At 35.9% G+C, this 23,244-nt stretch overlaps 1 protein-coding gene across 1 annotated transcript in view; it reads right to left on the bottom strand.

The window, feature by feature from the left end:
* Window positions 1–2,528: 2,528 nt before the first annotated feature.
* GABRA6 (gamma-aminobutyric acid type A receptor subunit alpha6) overlaps window positions 2,529–23,244 on the bottom strand; it is a 22,634-nt gene continuing 1,918 nt past the window's right edge. The window contains 8 exon segments of the mRNA XM_042826380.1: window positions 2,529–2,579; window positions 6,037–6,165; window positions 6,167–6,298; window positions 18,298–18,557; window positions 21,409–21,561; window positions 21,949–22,092; window positions 22,628–22,710; window positions 22,823–23,043. Of these exon segments, the coding sequence (XP_042682314.1) occupies window positions 2,529–2,579; window positions 6,037–6,165; window positions 6,167–6,298; window positions 18,298–18,557; window positions 21,409–21,561; window positions 21,949–22,092; window positions 22,628–22,710; window positions 22,823–23,043 (1,173 nt within the window).

Consider the following 23,244-nt stretch of genomic DNA (forward strand, 5'->3'; position numbering starts at 1 on the left):
TGAGCATTATTGATGCTGAATGTGATTGAATATGAACTCTGAACAAAGAATTTAATAGGATAAATACATCGACCCTTCCTACTATTCAGACAGCTGGGGAGAACAAACCCTTGTCCGCATTAAAAACTCCGGTTTTTAAAAGCTGGTGACAATAGGACTTCACAATTAGAAGATTATCCTTATTTTGTATGTTAAAGTACTACGCTCCAACAGAATACTGACTGTTTAATAATTTTGCATTTGCTGTAAAATTCATATCTAAATTTCTTTTGAGCCAAGAATATCCAATATAAATCTGAGGTTTTTCAGTGTAACTTGCTTTTCCCCCCTAACATTTCCACTTTTGTGCAAAAACCAATTCTAAAGCATTCTGAAAACTTTTACAGCCTGGTATATTCAAAATAGAAAATTAGTTTGCAGAGCAAGAATGAATATGGTTAAATCAAAAAGAATAACCTGTAAGTCTGAACAGCACAATTTGCTTTTTGTGAATGTATTTACAAATTATAAAATATGATATTTTGCAATGCTCACAGTTCAATTTGAAAAAAAAAATAGTTTAAAAAGGTGAAAGACTTGAGCAATTTTGGTTTCAAAGCAAAGTGAAGGCAGAATTTAGAGCACTTAAAAATATATGCAAGTGTATTAGCCTGTTGCCAGTCAGGAAAAAACAAAGTACAAACATGTCATCTCTGTGCAGACAGGAGTTATTATTGATGCAAGACTACTTAAATTGTCTGCAACTAAGTCATACAACGTGAAGAAAAGTGATTTCATGTGTTCAGTGCAGCTACTACACTAATAAAAGCTAAATCCTTCTTTTGAAACATGAGAAAAAACAGTTGGAGCTAGCTAGCTGTATGAGAACTGCTGAATCACGGCCTGAACCTCTTATTGACCACCTGAGGTGAGCAATGAGTCAGGCCTGGGAGCACAGGTGAAGACAATTCTCCCGTGCTACCAGGAAGTGTGGAGCCTGTCTGCACTTCTCCTAGATCCCATTTAAGAGCTGACTACCAGCGGGGTAGGAACTGTTTTGGAGATCGCTCCTCTCAGAGTCTTTTCAGTGAGCCCAGGACAAGGGTGAGGTTTCCATCAGTTCTTCTTTAGTGTGATAACCTGTTTAGCCTAACTTTCCTGTATATTTCTTAATTGTAACATATGTATATTGATATTCACTGATTACACAGTAGCTCATCTGGTAGTTACAATTATTCTAGTGTCAGTGAAGCCAGCAGAGTGCTTAACAATTTATTGGGGTTGATTGACCAACCCCTAAGTACTTTTTCAGTGACTAAGATATTTACTTAGACAAAAGACCTTGACTTTTTCAAATCAGTGCAGCATTTCATATTACACTTCAAATAATTTTAGGACAGTATACTTCAATTTCTGTTTGGCCACATCTAAGATGTGTGTGCTTTTGATTCCCAGCAGTGTACGTTATACCTGCAAAGGCATAAACAAAGGTGGCTTGAATTTGATTCGATGAGGCATATATTTCCTAATGATGTAATTAAGAAGGACTGTGGAGATGGACGATAAACCAAATAAATGTGACAGTTTTTGTTGAGAGTGAGAAATAAAATCCATACTGCCTTTAAGTTCTGAATTTGCTGGCAATATTGTGCCTCTGGAAGAAGTTGTAGGAAGTCTGCTATGTGCAGGTCCAAAGAATCAGCTGACAAAACAGAACTTGTTCCCTAATCAGCTATCAAGGCTTTCTTGCACTTAGCTTGATGGGTAGCTGCATCTTTCCATCCATTCAGCTTTTGACCATGAAAACTTTCTGGCATCGGTGCTGTACTTCCAGATGTTGCTGCCCAGAAATTGTTTGTAATTAGATTGTAAACTACCTTGGTCACTCTCAACAACAACAACAAAAAAATAGTGTAACTAATCAGCTAAAATACATAACCAATCCTTTCTATTTTGTTCCTTTTATTTTTCCCCCCCCCCATAAAAATTGCCTCAGATTAAAGGAAATTAAGATAAATTACAGAAAACCAGGATTCATCATTCATCTGATCTATGAAAATGTTACAACAATGCCATGGGGCTTCAAATCCCTTTCATGGAATTTTTTTAGCATTATTTTGGGGCCAATTTTGACTGCACATCAGTGTGGGTCCTTGCATTTCAGTGAAAGAATGCTAATTCATATGAGTTTTGAATGTGGTTTCTTTGAGTAATCCTCACTGCATTTAGGAGAAATAATTCTATTATTGATATTTTATATCAATGTAAACATTCAATTATTTGTAACAGAACTGCAAGAAATACAAATGTTTTCTTTGACCACTGAACGAAATAATTTAACAATAAATTCTATATTAGAATCACCGTAAGAAATCAAAATTTTGTTAGAACTCTGTGCAGTTTCAATCTTTTTTTATTTGTCCAGTGTTTGTTTCCAGGTGATATCCAGTATGAATGCTCAGTGTTTGAAAACTGAGAGCGCTTGTTTCCTTTGAAGTTATTTTAACTCCAGAAGACCTTCAGTGATTTCTTTTAAGCACTGCTGTTCTTCAGTTGGTCTGATGATCATTTCGGAGGTGCATTGCAGTAGGTTCAAAAAACTGGAGGAAGATTTAAGAGAGAAGTTTAAGCTGTCATTTGTCAACAGTGTAAGTAACCAACAACATCACCTGACTTGTGGCTGTCTCAGCAGGTTTAAAAAAGAACTACATTATAAGGGAGAATCTTCTCAGAATCTGATGCTCGTTAGCTGTATCATCAAAGCTTAATTGTACGTACATATAGTAATGACTGCTTCCTACTGAACGTCATTTTTCTAGTGTTCAAACTGAAGCATAAAGCACAATTTGCTCTGTATTAGGTACTTCACAAGCTCTTGTTTGTCTGTCCTTCTTTCTTCCCACTTGACTGTTCATCACTGGTATTTCATCTTCAACCTGCTTCATAACTCATTTTCTGCCATGATTCTGTGCTCTGTGTGTTCAGCTTTTGTCTGGGAATCAGCACATTTACCACATTCAATTCCATTTTACCTTCTGTCCCCAGTCATAAAAGCTGGCCTCTCTGCCTGTTTTTCTGCTGTTTATCATTAAAGCTTTAACATCATGAGCTGAACACAGACATCATTCTGTGTTTTATTACGTTAAAAACTGTAACATAGTATGATGAATATAAAACACTGGGACAGGTTACTTTAGGAAGGATACATGTAAGGAGATGCAAGAACAGTGCATGCATTATGAATGACGTGACAAACAGACCAAGACTTATAATTAAAAGGACATGCCTTACATTCTAATTCAGGTACGTTTTAAAATTATTAAAATAGAGCAAGCTTGCAATTCGCCTGTCAAAATCACTGTTATAAACTAGTGTTCAGCTCTAAGACCAGTCAAGATTTAAGAAATAAATAGTAAAAAAGTGCATGTGTAACAAAATAAAAAGAATAGCTTCTTCCTTTATTGCTGGACTGTTTGGTTTTTTTTTCTCCCTTCAGGAGCTTCGCTATTTGGATAATCTGGACAAACATGTATTGCTTGTCCCTATGTAGAGCTTTCTCTGGATGGCAGATACAGAGAAACACATGCCATAGAAACATGTGTATTTCATTTTCCGTGGATGTCGCATCCTCAAACCTTTCATACAAATTAATTACAAACTGACCTTATGTAGTCAGGGAGTAGTAATTCCTCTTAGAATAATTTTAATGCTTTAATTTTTCATATAATAAATGGGACAGCCCTGCTGCCATTATTAAACATCTGTCAATATTTCTGCACAGGAAACTTGTTTATTTTGGTGAACTGATTCGATATTTTTCTATTTGTTTTTTAAACAGAAGCCAAATGAGCTCTAATTAGTGACTCAAAAAGAAAAAATTGCTAGTATACCTGAAATATTTCACAAAATACACTCTTCTCAAAGAGTCATATTTCATAACTGGGTAATACCTTATCAATACTAATCTTTTTGGCTTGAGATGATGACTGGAGTTCGAGTGGCTTTTAAGAATGCTGTGCTTCACTCACCTAACTTTTGTATCTCCTCTGTTTGAATAGAAAGGCTTTTTTAAAAGTTGGTGGGGTTTTTTTTTTTTGTTTTTTTTTTTTAAGCAAAAACAATCTTGGTTTTCCATGAAAGTAAGAACTGGTTGAAGGATAAAGTGCATCAAATTAAAAACTTACCAAGGTATATCATGATTATATTAGTTACAGCTGAGCACACTAACAGGAAAACGTAATTCATGAAGAACTTGAGCGATGGTTTACGTAACTGTTTAATTCTTCGCCACTTAAATCACCCTAGCTGTTAATACTGTTCTGTTCTCTAAATCTTGTTGCTGGATTTCTGTCATTCTATAAGAGTCATTGCATTTCTGAGCAGGTTAGTGAGCTTGTGAAAGTGGGACTTTAGAAGTATCTACATTCAGCTCTAGGTCTTAGTTCTCTGAGGTCTTTTAGAAGCCTAGTTCTGATGTAACTATTAATATACAAGGTAAATATAAATATTTCATCGCTAACAAGGGAAAATGGCAACTATGTTCCGAGCATTTCTATATCCAAAATGTGAATGGTTGAAGGAAATCACTGAAGTTATGGAAGATACACAAGCTAAGAAGCTGGCCTCTAAACAGAAGCTGTAATGAATATATGAGAGCTTTATTGTATTTTCCTTCTTTGATTGATATAAGTAATGTGCATACTTAGTCAATATTTTAATAGCAGGATCAGTATCTCTGGCACAAATGCTAAATTTAGCATTGGACAGATTTTGAGTGGCCAGGAGGTAGCAGCTGTGACCTCTTGAGAGAGACATCTGCAGGAACATTTGCAAGAGACAGTGCCTCCTATCTTCCTGCCCTCCTGATTTCACATAAGCTGCTTGGCAGCACAGTCCCTCTTAGAGAGATAGCATTTTCCAAATCATACTAGTAGCAAAAATCAGCAAAATTAGGGGCTAATAGCCTCTGTTTCAAGTAGTGTCAAGATGCCATCCATTAGCTGATCAGCACCATCTTGTTACTTTGAACTGCAGTATCTTCTGGCTGTCCAAGAGATTTCCCTTGGCCTTCTTTACCTCTAATTTAGGAAATGAATGTTAAACTTGCACACTGCTTCTATCAGATTGCTAGCCCCTGTTATTATTGATACAGGGACTTTGTGCTTTCAGTACTGTCCGAACACCATCATTATCTCTGTAGCTGTCCTAAATAGAGCTAAGTGTACCAATCATTTTGACTGCAGTGTACACTGAGATTCAAAAACTCTATGGCAACAAACAAAGCAAATGAATATATGTTTTTCACCAAAGAGATGGGGCCCCATTAGTTGTATTTAGACAAAATTGAAAAGAATTAAAACATTAAAGACTGGAAGTTTAATAACTGCTTGAAAGCGCAAGCTAATCAGTGACTGTACCAGAAATGCTCAGTCTTCAGGATACACAACTTTTCTACACTTCACGGATATCTGAAGACTCAAATATCTGAAGACTCAGTAATTCTCAGCTAGATTCAGACAAGCTTAAGCAAGGAATTTAGCAGCTTTATTGGCATAAAATGGTTCCATTATAAGGAGAAAGAGGAAAAATTGGTTTTAAAAAGTGTAAAAACAAGGACTCTGAATTCACAAATTGCATGTTGCAACTGTCTTAATAAGCAGATATTAATGTTTTCCTTTTGATATTAATCTCTTGCTGCATTGTTGCAACAGTTAATTTTACCATTCCCTGTTGCAGACAGGAAGATGAAAAATGGGAGATTTAAGATTGATGTGTTGCTGAGAATGGTGTCATACATCGTCTTGCAGAATTTTCCTCGTTCTGTGTTCTGTCATAGTATAGAAGGGTTTACATTTCTCACTTTCGAATAGGCTTTCTACATTTTAGTGGAAGTGACTGTTCTTTTTTAGAGAAAGGTAATATGAACTTTGCTTAGAAAGTACTGATCAACTGAAGTTGCATCAGCAAATGAACGATTTAAATAATACTGGCAAACTAAACATGTTACATTTATACATTACAAGCGTATCATTATTATTCTGAAATTTTAATACTCACTTCCATAGTGTCTTTTGAAAGGTAGACAACCCAGTATACCAGGTTGAATCCTGCAAATGCCACTGGAAAGAGGATCCTAGAATATTGGTCTATTTTACTTGTGCCTCCAACTGGTGGTGGTGCTGGGGGGGGCTGGTGGAGGAGCAGACACAGGTTGACACTGGGATGCACTGTTTGATATTATGCTTGCTTCAGGAGACTGATCTGCCTGAGATGTTACGGAGTTTACTCGCTTCTTCAGGTTGCAATTGGAGTCAGAATGCTGAGGAGAAAAAAGAGAGAGTTGATTTATGGCTTCAGAAATCTTAAGTTTTCTGCTTTTTACTCTTCTATCTCTTACTCATAGAGCAGAAGACGAATACTCATCCTAACAGTTAGGGGACTATTTTTATTTTATAGTAAAGATTTTTTGTGTATTTCGTGAAATACTCATAGCAAAGTCCAATTATTCTTCAGAGAGTTGTATAACAGTTCTTAGAATTTACCTCTTAGTTGCTAGGCTGACATGTGTGTTCATTATGTACAGCTGTTTTATCTGGGGACCAACTTGCCATTTTTTCCTATGATCACAGAATCATAGAATGACCTGGGTTGAAAAGGACCTCAAAGATCACCTAGATTCAACCTCCCTGCCACACATAGGGTCACCAACCACCAGACCAGGCTGCCCAGAGCCACAACCAGCCTGGCCTTGAATGTCTGCAGGGATTGGGCATCCACAGCCTCCTTGGGCAACCTGTTCCAGTGCTTCACCACCCTCTGAGTGAAAAACTTTCTCCTAATATCTAACCTAAATCTTCCCTGTTGCAGTTTAAAAGAGTTTTACAAGAGCTTGGAGGTCAGAGCTTTCTCCTTGTTAGTAACCATAAGACTTTACTGATGGCTGAGAAAATGCACAAGAATTCTTAAAGCATCATATTGTTTTTTATTGTTTTTGTATGAAGTACTCAGGTTTTCTGACAATAGGGAGCAGTATCAATTCCTTAGATTCTTACAAGCAGTGTAACATTTTGGTTGAGTTGATGTCGGAAGTTAAATCAATAAAAGATGGCAAAACTTATTCCCAGATTGCTGATGAATAATACTGTGTAACATAAACGGTTATTCCTGGGTTTGAATAAGCAGTTCTTTTTGTCAGCAGAAGTATGTAAGTTGCTCCAAAAGTAATGCCCCCTATTTATTTCCATGGAAGCTGCAACAGACACAAAGAAGACAGTACTATTTGACAGAACAAATTTTCAGCTACAGAAGACTATTTTTCAACACAGTCACCATTAGCAATGCATTTTTGCCAGCAATGAACACAAGCCTGAAAGCCACACTTGTAAAAATCAGCACCAGCAGAGATGGCCCACTGTTTCACAGCTTTGATGATGGGCTTCATTCCTAGAATACTGTTGTCCATGCAGTCTTTCATTGTCTCAGATGGAAAATGGAAGGCACACCAAATCCAGACTATATGCTGTATGTGTTGTACAACAGTCCAGTCAAGACTGACAATCTGCTCTACAGTCTTCAGACTGGGGCCTGGTATTACTGTACTGCAAGAGAAATGTTGTCTTCTTCTCAGGCCTGACTTTGGTATTTCAAACCTTCAGCTTAGTCAGCATCATGATGTAGTGATCAGAGTTGATGTTTAACCCAGGTTCCAGAAAATCCAGGAAGGTTATCCGTTCTGAATATGGCTTTACCATGCATGTTACTTCATGAACTGAGGACTGTGTCCTGAACTTTTCTTCAATGAAGAATTCGTGTGTTGCTACACCCCACACTGCCATTTTGACTCCAGTTCATAGAGGTAACATCGTGTTTAGTCACCAATAATGATGTGATCCAGGTTCTGCTCCTTTGTGAACATTCACGGGACCCACCTGACACAAACTTCGCAATATTGCAAGGTTTCCACCATCGTTTCCAACATATTAAAGTCAATATTCAGCTCCATAAGAAGTTCTCTGGTTGTAATCTGTCAGTTTGCATAGATGAGGTGATTCAGACCCTCTTCATTTTGTGGTGTGACAGCTGTGCATGGCCATCCAGAACTTGGCTTATGTTTCATGTCCCTGTTGCAACTGCTAATACACACCATCCACCACTTCACTGAACTCATATTCACTGTTTGGACTCCAAAAATATTTGGTAAGGGTCATTGGGTGCCATTTCTTCCACATGGGGGAATTCAATTCCACACCTTTGCTCCATATGCACTTCCATGTCAGATGCCCTTTTGTCAGACTGCCCTTCCGTTGTCATCTGTCACACAGCAACAAAATGTAGTGGAATACTGGTAGGTGGGAAGGTTCAACATCTACTGTCATCCCATGAACATCTGCCTCTGATGTTGTGGTCTAACATAATAAAATAGGAGGTATTACTTTCAGAGCAGCCTTCATAGATGACTGAATGAAGTTGATGAGGAAAATTTTAGGCAGTGTAAATAATACACAGTACAACAGTGTGTAAGTAAATTTAAGCAGAATAGTAATGTTCAGGTGGTTCAAGATAGCACATCAAAGTCTGCAAAGTTAATTGTTTCTGAGTGATTTAATTACAGTCATTCACTGAAATTATTGTCAGCATTTTAGGGGTTGATCCTGTAGGATATCCGTGCAGGGAAACAGATTTTAGTCAAATAAATGATGGGGTTAGTAGAAGGAAAAGAAACATTTTCTGAAATAGACTGCCTACACATGTACTTGGGCAGAATATCTAGATAAAAGATGAGCGTTATCAGATATTATCCTTTTAACAGTATTAGTGCCAGATTGTGAGAAGAAGTTAACACTGCTATAATGTAATGCTAAGTTCTCCTCAGGGATGGATGGACCAGTATCTGCAGAGATTAGGGAGGATGGATTCCTTACAGCTGAATTTAGTCTACATAAAAGGCAAAGAGAAAGATTTTTGTTTGTTTGTTTTGTTTGTTTTCTTTTTTTTTTTTTTTTTTAGGTATTTTTATATATACGTATATCTTTTAACTATTGCCTCTTTTTACTTGCTATAGCCCTCCCCCTTGCACTACAGATTAAAATGTCCTATTCTGGGTTTGCACCTCTCTGGAATGCAGATATTTGTTTTTATATTTCCCAGTTATACAGCAAGTAACAGCTTTAAATGGAGGATGATCTACAGATGTGTCACAGAAACAGAAAGAGGGTTATCCATTTCCATTTGCGCTAATCATCATAATAATCCCACTCTATAAACAGGCTGACTGAGCTTGGGCCACTGCTTTTCAGTCAAGTTGCTGTTCCATTTTGCTTGTATGCCCTATGTTGAACTCAGCTGTGGGAGTTGTAAGGTAGCTTGTTTTTTGCTTTGCTGCTTTTTCTATGGAGAAGGACTGATTTCTCAAAAGAGAACCATAGACCTTCTCATCTGCAATATTCTGAAATAAGAAGGTGAAATTCTGCTCTGGATCACTCAGGCATGAATCAGAAGTTACTGTGCTGATGTGTTGGAGTTAAAATAGTTGGCAGAGCAGGAGTAGCACAGGGTCAGTGGATTATGTTGAATATTGAACATATTTTAGAATCCAGAAGTAGTAAAACCATTGTGATCCTTTGGATAGGCACTTGAAAAAGGGTAGCCCTGGTCATAATTCTATTTATTTATTAAATTTTATGTGCTTGATATGATTTCACTGGATGATTTCAGAGTAGATAGGAGGGAATACCTGAAGTCAGCTTATATCCTCAGAATTTGGGGAGAGCACTGACTGATTATATGCCTGCTTCAGTGCATTTTTATCAATTGAGTGATATTAATAACTTCTCACTAACTAACTAAAATAATTTATTTCATTATTCAGAAAGGATTTTTACTGTTTCAGTAATGCCACAGTTGTTTTCATTTATTCATTTATTTATTTTTGGCCATGCTCTTCAAGCGCTTCTATAAACTATTAAGAAGGTTCCTAAGTAATTTCTTACATAACATGATCCTGTGCAAGTCCAGAAAATAAGGGTCAAGACTATTTTCTTGTCTACCACAATCCAAGATACAGAAGCCTCAATTTATCTGAAAAGAGTAATTAACATGTTTCTCAATTTGGCAAGTGTCAGCAAACCAATTACTGATGTAGAACAACCCATACTTTTCATGAGAATTTACTATTAAACCAAGAGGAAGAGGCAGCAAGAAGAGATCGCATCGTTTCTTACAGCATTTGCCTTCTGAACAGCAGCTGCAACAATTTGTCTACTATTTTTAGATTTCCCTGTTCCGTTTGACAACAAATCCTACCTACAATGACATTGTGACAATTTGGAAAACACAAAATACAAAGAGCAGAAATGAGTACTCTATTCCTGTTCCTGTTTTGCACACAGTCACTTAAATAGTGAAGACTGTTTTACAAACAGCATAAGCAAGAACAGGAAGCCTGAGACATGGCACACTGGATTATAATAAAAGAAAGCATTTTTATTCATTTATTGAAACTTGATACAGAGGAGTACTCTTGCACTTACACAGAATGCTAGCCCCATCAGGCAATTGAACTTGTCACTGAATATGACTGCCTAGTGACACAGTACAGCTTGCAAAATTGATGCTTAATGTGAGGTACCATAAAACTGGACAGAGATTGGTAGGCATACAATCTAGTAATGTATTGTCCAGATTCTACTGAGGTTTTGCAACTCAGCTACCTGATGCCCTAAAAAACTCACAAAGTATCCTTGGCTGTAAAGATGTTGCTGATCTCTCACAGCTCTCATCAATATCACTAGAATTTGCTGCTGCTCAGAACATCTTAGGAGGCTCTAAGCAAATTGTTCTGCTTCTAGATATAAAAAATACAGTATATATAACTTTAAACTAAATGCATTTTTTTTCTCTTTTCTATAGATGCTAATTGTGGTGAATGCTCTAAAGATAGTTCTAAAATATATATATTTTTAATTCTCTACTGTTCTCTTTTGTTTATACTGCAGATGTGTATTCTTACTTTGAGTTTAGCATAGGATCTAGCAGTGGAATATCATACATATGTACGTGAATACTGACTATTTTAAACATATGTATGCCCTTACTTCTCTCTTTTCTGCACTTACATCCCTTTCTGCTGTGACTACCATGCACTAAGAAAGAGTTTTCATAGAATAAACTCTGAATGCTTAGAAAAAAAAGGACAACTCTCCTTTTCTTTGAAATTTATTGAATTAGGACTATTGAACTATTATATATATTGAACAAAACTACTTTGCTGGCATCATAATAGAAAAAAAAAAACAAAAAAACACATAAAAACGCTAGGATCCAAGCTCTATGTCTGTACAAGGCAGAAAACTAAACTGCTTATTTTTCCCTCCTGCCTCTCTCACCATCTCAGTAGATGCAGTTTCAGTAATTTCAGGGATTCATATTACGTACATGAAATCACATACTAGTAACATAGCTCCCAAAGAGCAAGTTAAGCATGGTTTATCTCCCTAAATCCTTCTCAGACTTGCTTCTAACATGCAGCAGCATGATCTGTAAAACCTCTGCTTAGCTGCTGAATGATCTATATGTAGCACCTTGCAGCAGGGAAGTTCACTACATTATATAAGATCTTTTTTTGGGCATGCATTAAGGTACCTCCATATTTACTGTCATGTGACATGTCATGTGCCCATGTCATGTCAGAGATTTGTTATAACCCATAATTTAGATACTCCTTTACATATCTCTTTTGTGGGATATGATTAAAAAAATGTGTGTTATAACCATTTGTAAACAGCATTCTGTATGCTTAACAGCTGAATGTAGTTTAGGCATCATTAATAGTCCCTAGATTCAGGCATCTCTTTAGGCATTCTAAATTTTCTTTCTTAGGCATATTATGAGTAATTAGCCACCACAAAATTGTTTTTTCTTTGTGCTTTACCCTGGTAAAAGGGCTAAATCAATCAACTGGAGCATGGTAAAGCCATGTTCAAATTCTTCCTTAACATGCAGAGGCTGAAACTCATGTCTCTAAAATTATAGTCTAAGCCTCAGGTGAACGTGGTTAGGGGAAGAGTGTTACTTCATTACTCATTTCAATATGATTGTACCATAGCAGAATCTCTTCCTAAAATTTAGACGTAGAACATCATAAAACTCATAATTAGCACAGAGCCTCTGTCAAAATATATATTTATGTTGAATTTAAATATGCCATCATGTTTGGACTCTTTAACTTATCAGTGTCAGTCTAGAGCAATCCCTGATGTTTAGTGGGAGTCTGAATTGGAAGTAAGGAGAAAGGAATGAAAATTCTGCCAGTCTGCAGTACAAACAGCACTACAGAGCTTTTATCCTTCTGTTATTTGACTTACTTTTTTTCACCAACCCCCTGCAATAAAAAGGGATTAAAGTTCAACACTGAGCAAAAATATCTGAAGCCAAGGAAACAAATTTTCCATCTGTATTTTTTTACATATGACTTCAGCTTCTTCTCAACCTTCCTTGTGCACTGCATTTGCTCTTCCAATCAGGTAAGTATTTAATTTTGGTGGAACCTATCAATCCGCATCTACTTTCCTTGTAAAGATGACAAAAAGTCAATACAATTGCAAGTTGTTTCTTGTTTTAAATAGCCTACTTGATACCCTACAGTTGCACAGAAGCAGAACGGTCTCTTTAATTTGATGGAAAGTGCCATGTTCTCAGATAAGGCTTTTAATGCATGTAGATTTTCTAGGATGATTTCATAAAGGGTTGTTGATAATCTGAATAGAAGTGCTCTCCTTTCAACTGTACTACAGTTCTCATTAAACATACTCACTGTATTCTGACATAATTATATAAAACTAAATCCTCTATACAGAAATGACATATGGCTGCTCTGCAGTTGGGCAGGGTTGTTAAAGAGAATGAGAGTCCTCTCCTGCTCAAGCCATGTTATTTTGAAAAAGAGGTACAGGGCAATGTGTAGGGACAGGAAAGCTCTGCCAGCAGCATTTCACTGTTCTGTGCTGTTTTCTGTTAAAACAATGGGCCTTTTAGAAAACAAACATAATCAAACAACCCTGTAACAACCTTTTGTCTGTTACATGTAGTGTCGTACATGGAAAAGCTTTCTTTTAATCAACAGTATTTTGTCCCTGTTCTGGGTGCTCCCTGAACATCTTGCAAATCATTACTTCAAATGGTGCACTCCAACCAGTATCACCAATTACCCTTGCCCTGCAACTCCTAGAACTAGAGAATTACTAGATAAAGACATAATAACGAATCAATATGGTTAATGTAAGAAAGATATATTTGAAATGAATTAAAAACCAAATGCAAAAATGCTTTATGTACATATATATACATTAAAAAAAAAATTGGTTTTGACAAGCTAGAGCAAGCTTGTCATCACCATATGAATAAAAGGAGGCTTCTGTCAGGGTCCAGATGATCACCCAGCTTGTTGCCATCATATTTTGGAGTGGAACACCCATAGTTTTGTATTTCACACAAGGATTGCCTGCAGCTGACAGAGAGAGCAAGCCAAATTCTGCTCTCAGTTAACTGAGGTAAATAGAGTGGCTTGCCTAGAACCAGAACAGGCATGCTGGGCTGTCATCAGTTAACAGGGCAAGCAGTCACAGCACTGTAACTCTCACTGAAAGCACTCTATTCCAGAAACTTTACGAGAATTTCTCCTACTTCATAAGAAAAATAGAGCAGAATTTTGTCTTCTGCCATCGTTATTTTCTGAATGTACAGTTTCTGGGGGGATTTAATAAAAACATGAGAAAACGAGTTGTTATTTGAATAACGCAAGATTTTGAACAGATTTAAGTAGATTCAAGAAGGTTTTTGGATAGCATTTTGAAATACTTTTTTTTTTTTTTGCAGGAAACACATTTAATTTGGCATTTAAAACCAAAAACACAAACAAACAAACAAACAAAAAACTGAATATGTTCTGTAGATACTTTATCTTGGTGAGTTCAGGCCTTCACTGAAAGCAACTAAAGCTTCCAACAGTTTTATAAATTCTTATTTTCATTTGCATGAAAATTTTTTCTCTATGCCCGCCCTACCTGAAATAGTAGAAGATGTAGAAAGAACTAGTTCAGAGAGGGTGCAGATATTCCCACCACAATGTCTTTAGCCATATTTCAGGCAATTTTAGACAATATCATGTATAAAACATATACATCCTTGCTCCTACTACTGCTACAAGTAGAAGAGTTGCAATGGCAGCTTTGCAGCAGTGAATGTTTCCTAATAAGAACATCTCACTTTTCTACTTTTACCTCTGGATTCCCCAAAACTAATTAATTCTTTACATTTTTCAGAAATTTTCTCAGTGTAAAATATCATCTGATATCTATAAATACAAGACAAGAAGCATATTTGACTCATTGTTCATTATTCTTCATTCTACAAATGACCCTCCATGTATCTAAAATCCTGACACCTTTCACACATTCCGAAAATGAAAGGCAAATAAAAATACTAGCATTGTAAGTGGATGGAAAACTTTACTACTCTGTGTAGAAGAACAAGCAAATAAGTAAATAAATCACAGGCTAGGGGGAAAATAAGGTACTAGAGCCCAGAGCATGTCTGAAGGGAAAGATCTTAATTTTTATTTTTTTTTTTTTAAATATATGGAGCAGACAATAAGTTACAATGATTTGAAATGTGTAAGATATGGATTTTAATATATTTTATCTAGTGAATTGGAAGAGAGAAGGAGAAGAGATAAAAAGAGGTGCAGGAAAGGTAGGATAAATTATGCAAAGGATAAAGAATGAGAACTGTGCATTGTAGAAAGAAAAGTGAAGAAAGAACATGGGGGCAAACAAATGGAAAAATTATAGGCAGAGATGAGGAAACGACTAAGTGAAATTCAGGACCTCTGAGACAGCTCCTAAACCTACAGTAAGAATGGAATATTAAGTTGTGTGCCTTACTTAAACAGTTTGAAGATCAGTAATATAGCTAGAAAGGAATAGAGTTCAGTGCAGGATGATGATCCTTAAGGAAGCAGACATACACTCATGCAATCAGCCTGTGCTTACTACATTGTTAGCACTCAAATCAGCTAGTTCAAGTCTGTTTCAGCTGAAATTAGATTACTGAGAGCGTAGGATGTTCATCTATGTGACAATACAGAGAAACTCTTTCCCATTTGCCTTCATCTCAAACAAGAATATGAGTAATTACATAGATGTTTCTTGAAGCCTGTTATCATGTAATTAGTCCTTTTTCCCACCATGCCTTTCTGAAATGAAACCTTGGAAATCCAATAGTGTTAACTAGCTGAAGTCTTCTGGAAACCATTTTGACTGTATCTTCTTTCCTCCAGTGTTAAGTACTCATCATTTTTTTGATTTCCTTGATTTTTCTTTTAATGCAGTGGGGATTCTCAGAGAGAACTGGGCCTTTAAGAGAAATGTGTTGGACTTAATAACACTTAAAAATTACCATTATAGATAATTTGAGCTCTGACCAAGAGTAGCACTATACCATTTTGTGGATAGTGTGGACTGCCTTAGAGACTAAGTTTACCTAAGACCTTAGCATTGCTGCTTTTACTCTTCTAAATCTCTATGTTATTAGCTAATTGGAGATAATTTTTTGAGGAAATGGTTGCAACGTGCTTGCTAGATGTTTTTAATATTCCATTTTTTGTTTGCTTTAATTTGGAAAAACCAACAAGGAAATATTTATAAAGTCGGGACGCTGTGTCTTCAGTTTAGCTCTGTGATTTTTTTGTGGATGATCTCCTTGATAAAGAAACGTGAGCTCTTACCATTTATTTATTTTTATTAACTTGCTCAATAGCTGTTTTTAAAATTGTGCTTTGTATTGTCTGCAATGGTATAGAAAACACTAAATCTCATCCACAGACTGTTGAACAACTGCAGTCATTAGGAATATATCTGGGCATATGTAGAGGGTTGGTTTTGAAACAGTTGTCTATTAGAGATCTGGAAGGTTTGGTGGGGCAAATGCATCAGCAGTAGCGCATGCAGAGCACCTCAAACCAAGTTTTCATATTACTAAGCAGATATATTAACAGAACAAATGCAGCTTTTATTTTCTTTGAGGAAACCACAATATAATTAACTCGAATAAGAAAGTGTGTATAGGAAAAGCTGTCAACCATCTCCTTTATGTAGATATTATCAGTATTTTCCTCATTCTACATAAGGTTATCTCTTTAACAACTTTTATGATATCTTGTCATACAAAAAAAAAAAAAAAGTTATCAAAAAATAAAATTGCAGTGTTAGTATAATTTAGAGTTCCTTTGGTCTTAACACTGTTCTTCTCATTCTGTACCATTCTACAGCTACAGTATTCTGCTCACTCAATCCAGAGTACTTTTCAGTCAAATACGGTACCATGGGTGGGGGAAAGCATGTTCTAACGTAAACATCAGCAAACATGTGCTCTCTTTTTCTCTCTCTTTTTTTTCTTTTTTTTTTTTGTTGTTTATTTTGTGAAGTTTTAATATAATTATAAACCTTTTGTTTACTGGTTAAAATAAAAGAAGATTTGAAAGTTGCAAATATTGACAAAACTAAATCAGCTTTGCTTTTTTGCTTTTCTGCTGTCAGTCAGGTATCTGTGCAAGAATCTGTGAACACTTACATCTGACCACCTCTTTTTTTTTTTTTTTTTTTTTTACTTTCTTTTATGTTTCCTTTATGTAATGGTGAATTAAAAACAAAATCCATAGTTCAGAATTAAAATATATGAAGATTTGATTCTTCTACCATTTACCCATTTAATGAAAATAAAATGAATTTTTTGTTTTCTTGTTATGTCTTACACATCTTTTTAATTTCTATTTTTAATATTAAAAAAAAAAAAAAAGTATTAATCAACAGTCCTATGGTTTTACAAGCTCAATACTTCCCTGCCAATTGGCCAGTGTGGGTCTGGCGTGGCCTTTACTCTTTTCCTTAACTACAGAGATGGAAGGAACACCACCCAAAGGAACATGGATATGCTTGATAAATGGGACGGACCGTGTGAACCTAATGAGGTTCAACAAGGCCAAATGAAAGGTGCACTATTTTGGTCTAGGCAGTCCCAGATACAAATACTGACTGGGAGAAGAAGAACTCTTTGAAAGCAGCCCAATGGAAAAGGACTGGCAAATGAAAAGTTGGATGTGAACCAGAGCTTGCAGCCTGGAGGACCAACAGTACCTTGGGCTACATCACTAGAGGTGACAGCAGGGCGACGGATGGGATTGTTCCCTTCTGCTATGCCCTTACTAGTCCTCTGGTATACTGCAGCCAGGCCTTGGGCCCCCAGCACATGAAAGATGCAGAGCTCCTGGAATGAATCCAAAGAGCCACATTCTATGATTAGCTCCAATGAGGACCAGTAGCAAGATGCTTTGTAACTCTGATTTTGGTATTCTATGGAACTTATTAATTATACATTTAACACTTTCAATGTACCGAAATGTTACACATGTAACAGTTATGAGGAAATGTGGAAAAATGATCACGTGAGTGGAATAGTGTTACCCTGTTACCCTGGTGTGCTTCTGGTCTCCTACTAAACTTGCAGACCCAATGGTTTTGGAGGGGTCATTCACATTCTATTATTCCTCTCAAAGTGGGTAATGTGGTGGTGCTAAAACTGATTCTGCAAACAGGAGGGCAGTACTGATACGTTGCAAGACAACATTAAGTATTTATCCTAAAATGTAAGGAATATTATTTACAAGTAATTCTGACATAAGTTTTTCAATACTAGAAAGCTTTCTTATCTGTCACATGTACTGAAATCTATCCCTGAACTTTACATTTACACATTCATTTTTTTTATTTCCCCAAACTTCCTCCAACACAGATTTTATGAAAGTAACAGATGCCAAGTCTATGTAAAGGGTAATTTATCTTCTTCCAGATGACCCACTTATGGTATATGCCAGGATACTACAGTGATCCTGTAATCATCTGGCCTATGCACACATTGGTTGCACTGTACAGTGTCCCACAGATTCTGCAGACTTACTCAAGGGAATAACACAGCTGCCTGGCCACAATGCCTACAGCACTGCTCAGAGAAAGTATTAAGGGTAGCAGTCCAGTGTCACTCCTTATATGTATTACCAAATAAACATCTCTCTAGATTTAAATAAACAGTCTGAATAAATGAAGTATTTTCATTTTCTGAAAAAAAGAACCACGTCTTTGATAAATAGACATGATCTGGTTACATGATTTGTTTCAGGTTAAGATCACTTTTTAATATGGTTTCACATTCACCACTTCAGCTGTCTGTCCCTATATGATATTTATTATCAGAAAAGCAAGCAATTACCGAGACAATCTCGTCCTCTGCCGGTACAGTTGCTGCTGATAGTGCTGCTGCCAGTGCTGCTGCCCTTGCTGCCTTCCTCATTGCTCTCTGAGTCTGAAGATTGGTAAAGTAGTTGACAGCTGCAAACTCAATAAGTGCAGAGAAGACAAAGGCAAAGCACACAGCTATGAACCAATCCATAGCAGTAGCATAGGACACCTTGGGCAAAGAATGGCGTGCGCTGATGCTTAAAGTGGTCATTGTTAGAACTGTAGTAATTCCTTGAAAATAAGAGAGAAAACAGGCATTAGAATTTTGCTTCATCCCTGTTGTTCTTAAATTCATCTGTACGTATCTGTGTGTGTTTATGTACGTACATAGATAACATATAAAATCACTGTTCAAGTAACTAACAGGTCTTAAGTATTTCGTATTCTTACGTAATTCATGTTTAGTGACTCGAGTATCTAAAAATACACTTCTTTAATACATTAAGCAGACTGGAAGTTAGGATAACTACATGCTACAAGTTGCAGCTTCTTAGAATTGCGATAAAGCATGGCTATAACAAAACCCCGGCTCAGGCTCAGAAAAATTCTTTACTTGATGAGTTCCTAAGTGGAATGTTTGACAGAAATGTAAATTAACATGACATGATTTTCTAGCAGTTATGATCCTATCTCCCATTGTTGCATAAGACAGATCGTGGCTTACAGAACTCTCACTGAATCCGTTGGATTTTTGCATTAAAATCAGTGGTAGGCTGTGAGCCTAATATTCTAATAATAATGTAAGCCTATTTCTAATAATAAGAGTTTGGTCTTCTGTACAGTGATCTTTAATTTCTGAATACATTTTTAAAGATTCACTAACAGTGTATCGATTTGAATGCTCCCATAGTTACAAATATGAAATGATGGGAAAAAGTACTTCTCTAAAACTTCTTATGTATTTTCACACACAAAAAATGTGATCATATAGTTTGTGAGCCCCATAAGTATTCGTCACATCTATCATGAACTTATTTTTTCTGTTTTGCAGTGTACAGCATGAATCATGTGGGAAGTATACTTACTTCCCACTGCTCCCTGATACAAGTGCAAACTCATCTGTTAAAACATACAAGCCTCTGTGACTCATGTTTACTTATAATTATGCCTGCTTGAATCTGAAAAATACAGGTAAAGACAGTAAGCAGGAGAATACCCTCCTCTGCTCCTTTCTGCAGTTGGAAAAGGGTAGGTGGGAAAGTAAAAGGTGTTATCGTGTCATGTTGCAATGATGAATCAGTATGCTATGAATGATACTGAGTGGAAAGGATGCAGTGTCATTGCATACTGCAGGGTGACTTGATTATTCTCAGGATTTTTTTGCAACTCTCTCACATGATGTAGCTTGCCAGCTGTCTGAGATCAAGTAATTCTCAATGTCACTACTTAACATGTTTTAATGAAATGCAAATAGAAGATATATAAAAATATGTAGGGTATCTACTTCTCCCAAGTCTGCCAGACTCATTTAATAACCTAAGTGCAACTATGCTGAGATAAATTTCAATTTCAGATGTCCAGAATGAACTTTTCAATATGATGCATGATTAGATTAAGATCTGCCTATGTGCTAGTTAATAATAATAAAAAAAAGATATTTTCTGTGTCTGAATGAAAACCTTCTACAGCAGGAATTTAAACTTAGGAATAGGACTCCTTTTCTATTAGAGATATAGATAAGAACGTTCTCAATGTGAATTTTGATGAAATTGTCTGTGCTGTGGAAAACTCCTTTATCAAACAGAATGCCACATTACAGTTGGTAAAGTGTGTAACTGATGATTGTCTTTCCATTTTGAAAAATCTGGTACATAATGCAAATACTGAAATGCTACTTTTTCCTTAAAAATAATTTAAAACTTTCTGTATCTGAGAAGTTACAAATAAAGCTTAATAACTAGATAATATGTTAAAAATTCAAAATTTCTAGTAGGAGGGTAGAAGCTGGCCATGGATCTGTGCAAAATAAGATCACGTTTTGCCAAACTAAAAAAAAGATTACATAAAGGTACCTAAAAATGTGAAACAGCCATTGTTATATGGTTCAAAGCATTTAATACTTGACAGGTCATACATAGAACCTGGCTTCAAATAACCATGCTTCCTACACCAAGTAATGTCTGATAACACCATGCTTTACAAAAAGATACGTATACTTGTATATGTATAAGCATACCTACATACAGAAGCTCCACACAAAATAAGGAATCTTGTATTGCCTATCTGCTGTTCTTTCCAATGTCACTATGATAAAGAGCACAATAATATCTTTTTCCTATATTTCATCTGTAAAGAATAGATGCTTATGAACATTAATTTATCTTACTACAATGTTATCTGCAAAAGATAACTGGCCTCCACTCTGGAGGTAAGTAGATTTGCTAAGTGATTTTCTCTGAGATATTGGTTTGGTCACATTATTGTTATTTTTCTACCATTAATTTCTTTCAAACCTATATTTTAAGAAGGTGTGCTTCATAAAAATATAATGTTGTTCAGTTTTGTCACAGTTTTAGAACATAAAAACAAAACTGAAAAATCTTAACAATTCAGGTACTTGCAGTACGATGCAGAAAGGATGCTTACCTCCTCATTTTTAAACTGGCCCTTTTGCTTAAACAAAGTTATTTAGTTTGGCTAAATAAACATTCTATATAAATAGTTTTGACTCTGGTGAGAAGATTAAATATCATTTGGTTTAATTTTTAGTATATGCTTTTGTTCAATGGAAAGTGCTTTCTGTCTTTTCCAATTTAAAGGCTAATGCCCACTAGATTACTGTAGCTGATTAATGCAGTGGATTGAATATAGTGATGAAGCGAATGACAAAGGAAACAAAACATGAATACCAGCCACGGTTCTTGCTGGAACAGATTCTTTGTTGATCCAAAACACAACTTGAGACAGGACTACAGTCATGATGCATGGAATGTATGTCTGAATGAGATAGTAGCCTATTTTCCTTTGGAGATGGAAATAGAGCAGCTGAAGTGAATATTCACCTAAAACAAACAAGCAATGAAAGTGATGAATGAATGGTATGTATGATGTTGAGGTGTTCAAAGACCTTAATGCAGCATACCAAAGACTGTTCTGGCTGGAACAGACTCCTTGTTAATCCAAAAAGAGACCTGAGAAAGAATGACTGTCATAATGCAAGGAGTATATATCTGTATCATGAAGTATCCCATCTTCCTTTGTAAGTGGAAATAAACTGTCATGATTACATATTCACCTGTTAGGAGACAAGTATGTCAGCATTATTTTGGCAATGTATGAATAAACATTATTGGCTTAAATTCAACATACTGTGTCCTAAGGAAAGTACTGATAAGCTTTCAAGTGTACAATCAAGATAAATCGACAACAAAGGTAAAGTGACCTATAGGAAGCAGAGAAGAATATTAATTTTTACATATTGTTTTTGCTGGGAGGGGGAGGCCAGGGGAATTCTTAATGCGAGTCTTCTAAGAGACCACAGCTAAACTCTTTGCAAGGATTTTAGTCTTAAAAATAACAAAAGGCAATTACAGTAATGCAATTATAAACTGAATGAAAAAGTCTGTAATCTGTTTTCAAGATGGTTTATGTAGTCAGTAGTACCCCTATGGCTACATCTTACCTGTGTTAGATTTAATTGTTTCGCTAGATACAGTTTGTCCTATGAGATCATACTGGAGGAGACTGGAAGACTCCTGTGGTACTTCTACAGAATGCAGAGGTCCTTTTTTCCATGTATAAATTATTTCACTTTTTGGGTAAGCATCTGAGTTACACAAGGAAAAAATACCAATAGAAATGATATGATTTATAAGCTATTAAAAAAAACAGAAGTAGCATGATCCCACTCCATAGAAATTTGCATCCTACTCCAGTAAATTTAGCATGAATGACCATATGAAAAAAACAAAAAGTACTAAGAGAATGCAAAGAATGGCTGAGATGGGAACTGATAGGTACGAACTTTTGCTTTTAATTTGCTATTAAATATATGCATTGATTGCTACAGATTGTCTAAATGTTTTCAATTTATAAAATTAGACTTTAATAAATGTACTACAGATTTTATGACTTGTTAAAGGAACAAATCTGAGTACTAATAATTTGTTACAGCCATCCTTCAGAGAACATATCCGTATGCCTAAGAATTGTCCGAGCTTTAGAGCAAAGAGTAAGATTCTAGTGTAAAAACTTAATAAAGACTTTCAATGTCCTAGGATCTCACTTCTGATTTCATGTACACGGAGACATGGAGACCAACTGTATTACTATATGAAATTGAAGGATATAGAAAAACATACAGCTTCCAAACTTCAAAGGGCAAGCATGTCCATCCATTGGGAAGTTCACCAGCCGCATAGGACAGTCAGCATTAATGGTTAGTCTAGAAAACATTGAAGTAGATGACAGTCAAAAATGAATGGTATGCCGGAAAACTGTTGAATGAATGAAAAACAAAGCAAAGGTCAACTAAAAGCAGAAGAAAAAGCTCTCACCTCATTGTGTAAAGAATAGTTCCATTCTGCATAATTCTGAAAAGTTTGTTAGGAGTTGTCATATTATGAGCAATTGATTTTTTTCCATTTCTAAAAAACGTGTCTGGTGTCCATATTTTACTGACCATTAAATTGTTCAATCTCAAAATTTCTGTTGGCCCACCAAACTTCAACCTCTCATCAGTCCACGTCTGCCGGAAGAAGACATCCATTGTGTATTCCTATGGAAAATAAATAGATGAATTATATGTGAGGGTCAGCAATCCTAAGCTGCTGTATATAGAGTAGCTCCATGAAAGACCCTAACACACATGTTAATGGCTTTTAATTTACTGCTTAGAGACCTAATCTATTATTAGATGTAATCTATTGCTACTATTAAGTAATTGAAAAAAAAAGGAAGGAAGGAAGGAAGGAAGGAA

The sequence above is a fragment of the Centrocercus urophasianus genome, unplaced genomic scaffold (genome assembly GCF_019232065.1).
Source record: "Centrocercus urophasianus isolate 14NV4802_14NV808 unplaced genomic scaffold, USGS_Curo_1.0 seq_26, whole genome shotgun sequence".
Classification (NCBI taxonomy): domain Eukaryota; kingdom Metazoa; phylum Chordata; class Aves; order Galliformes; family Phasianidae; genus Centrocercus; species Centrocercus urophasianus.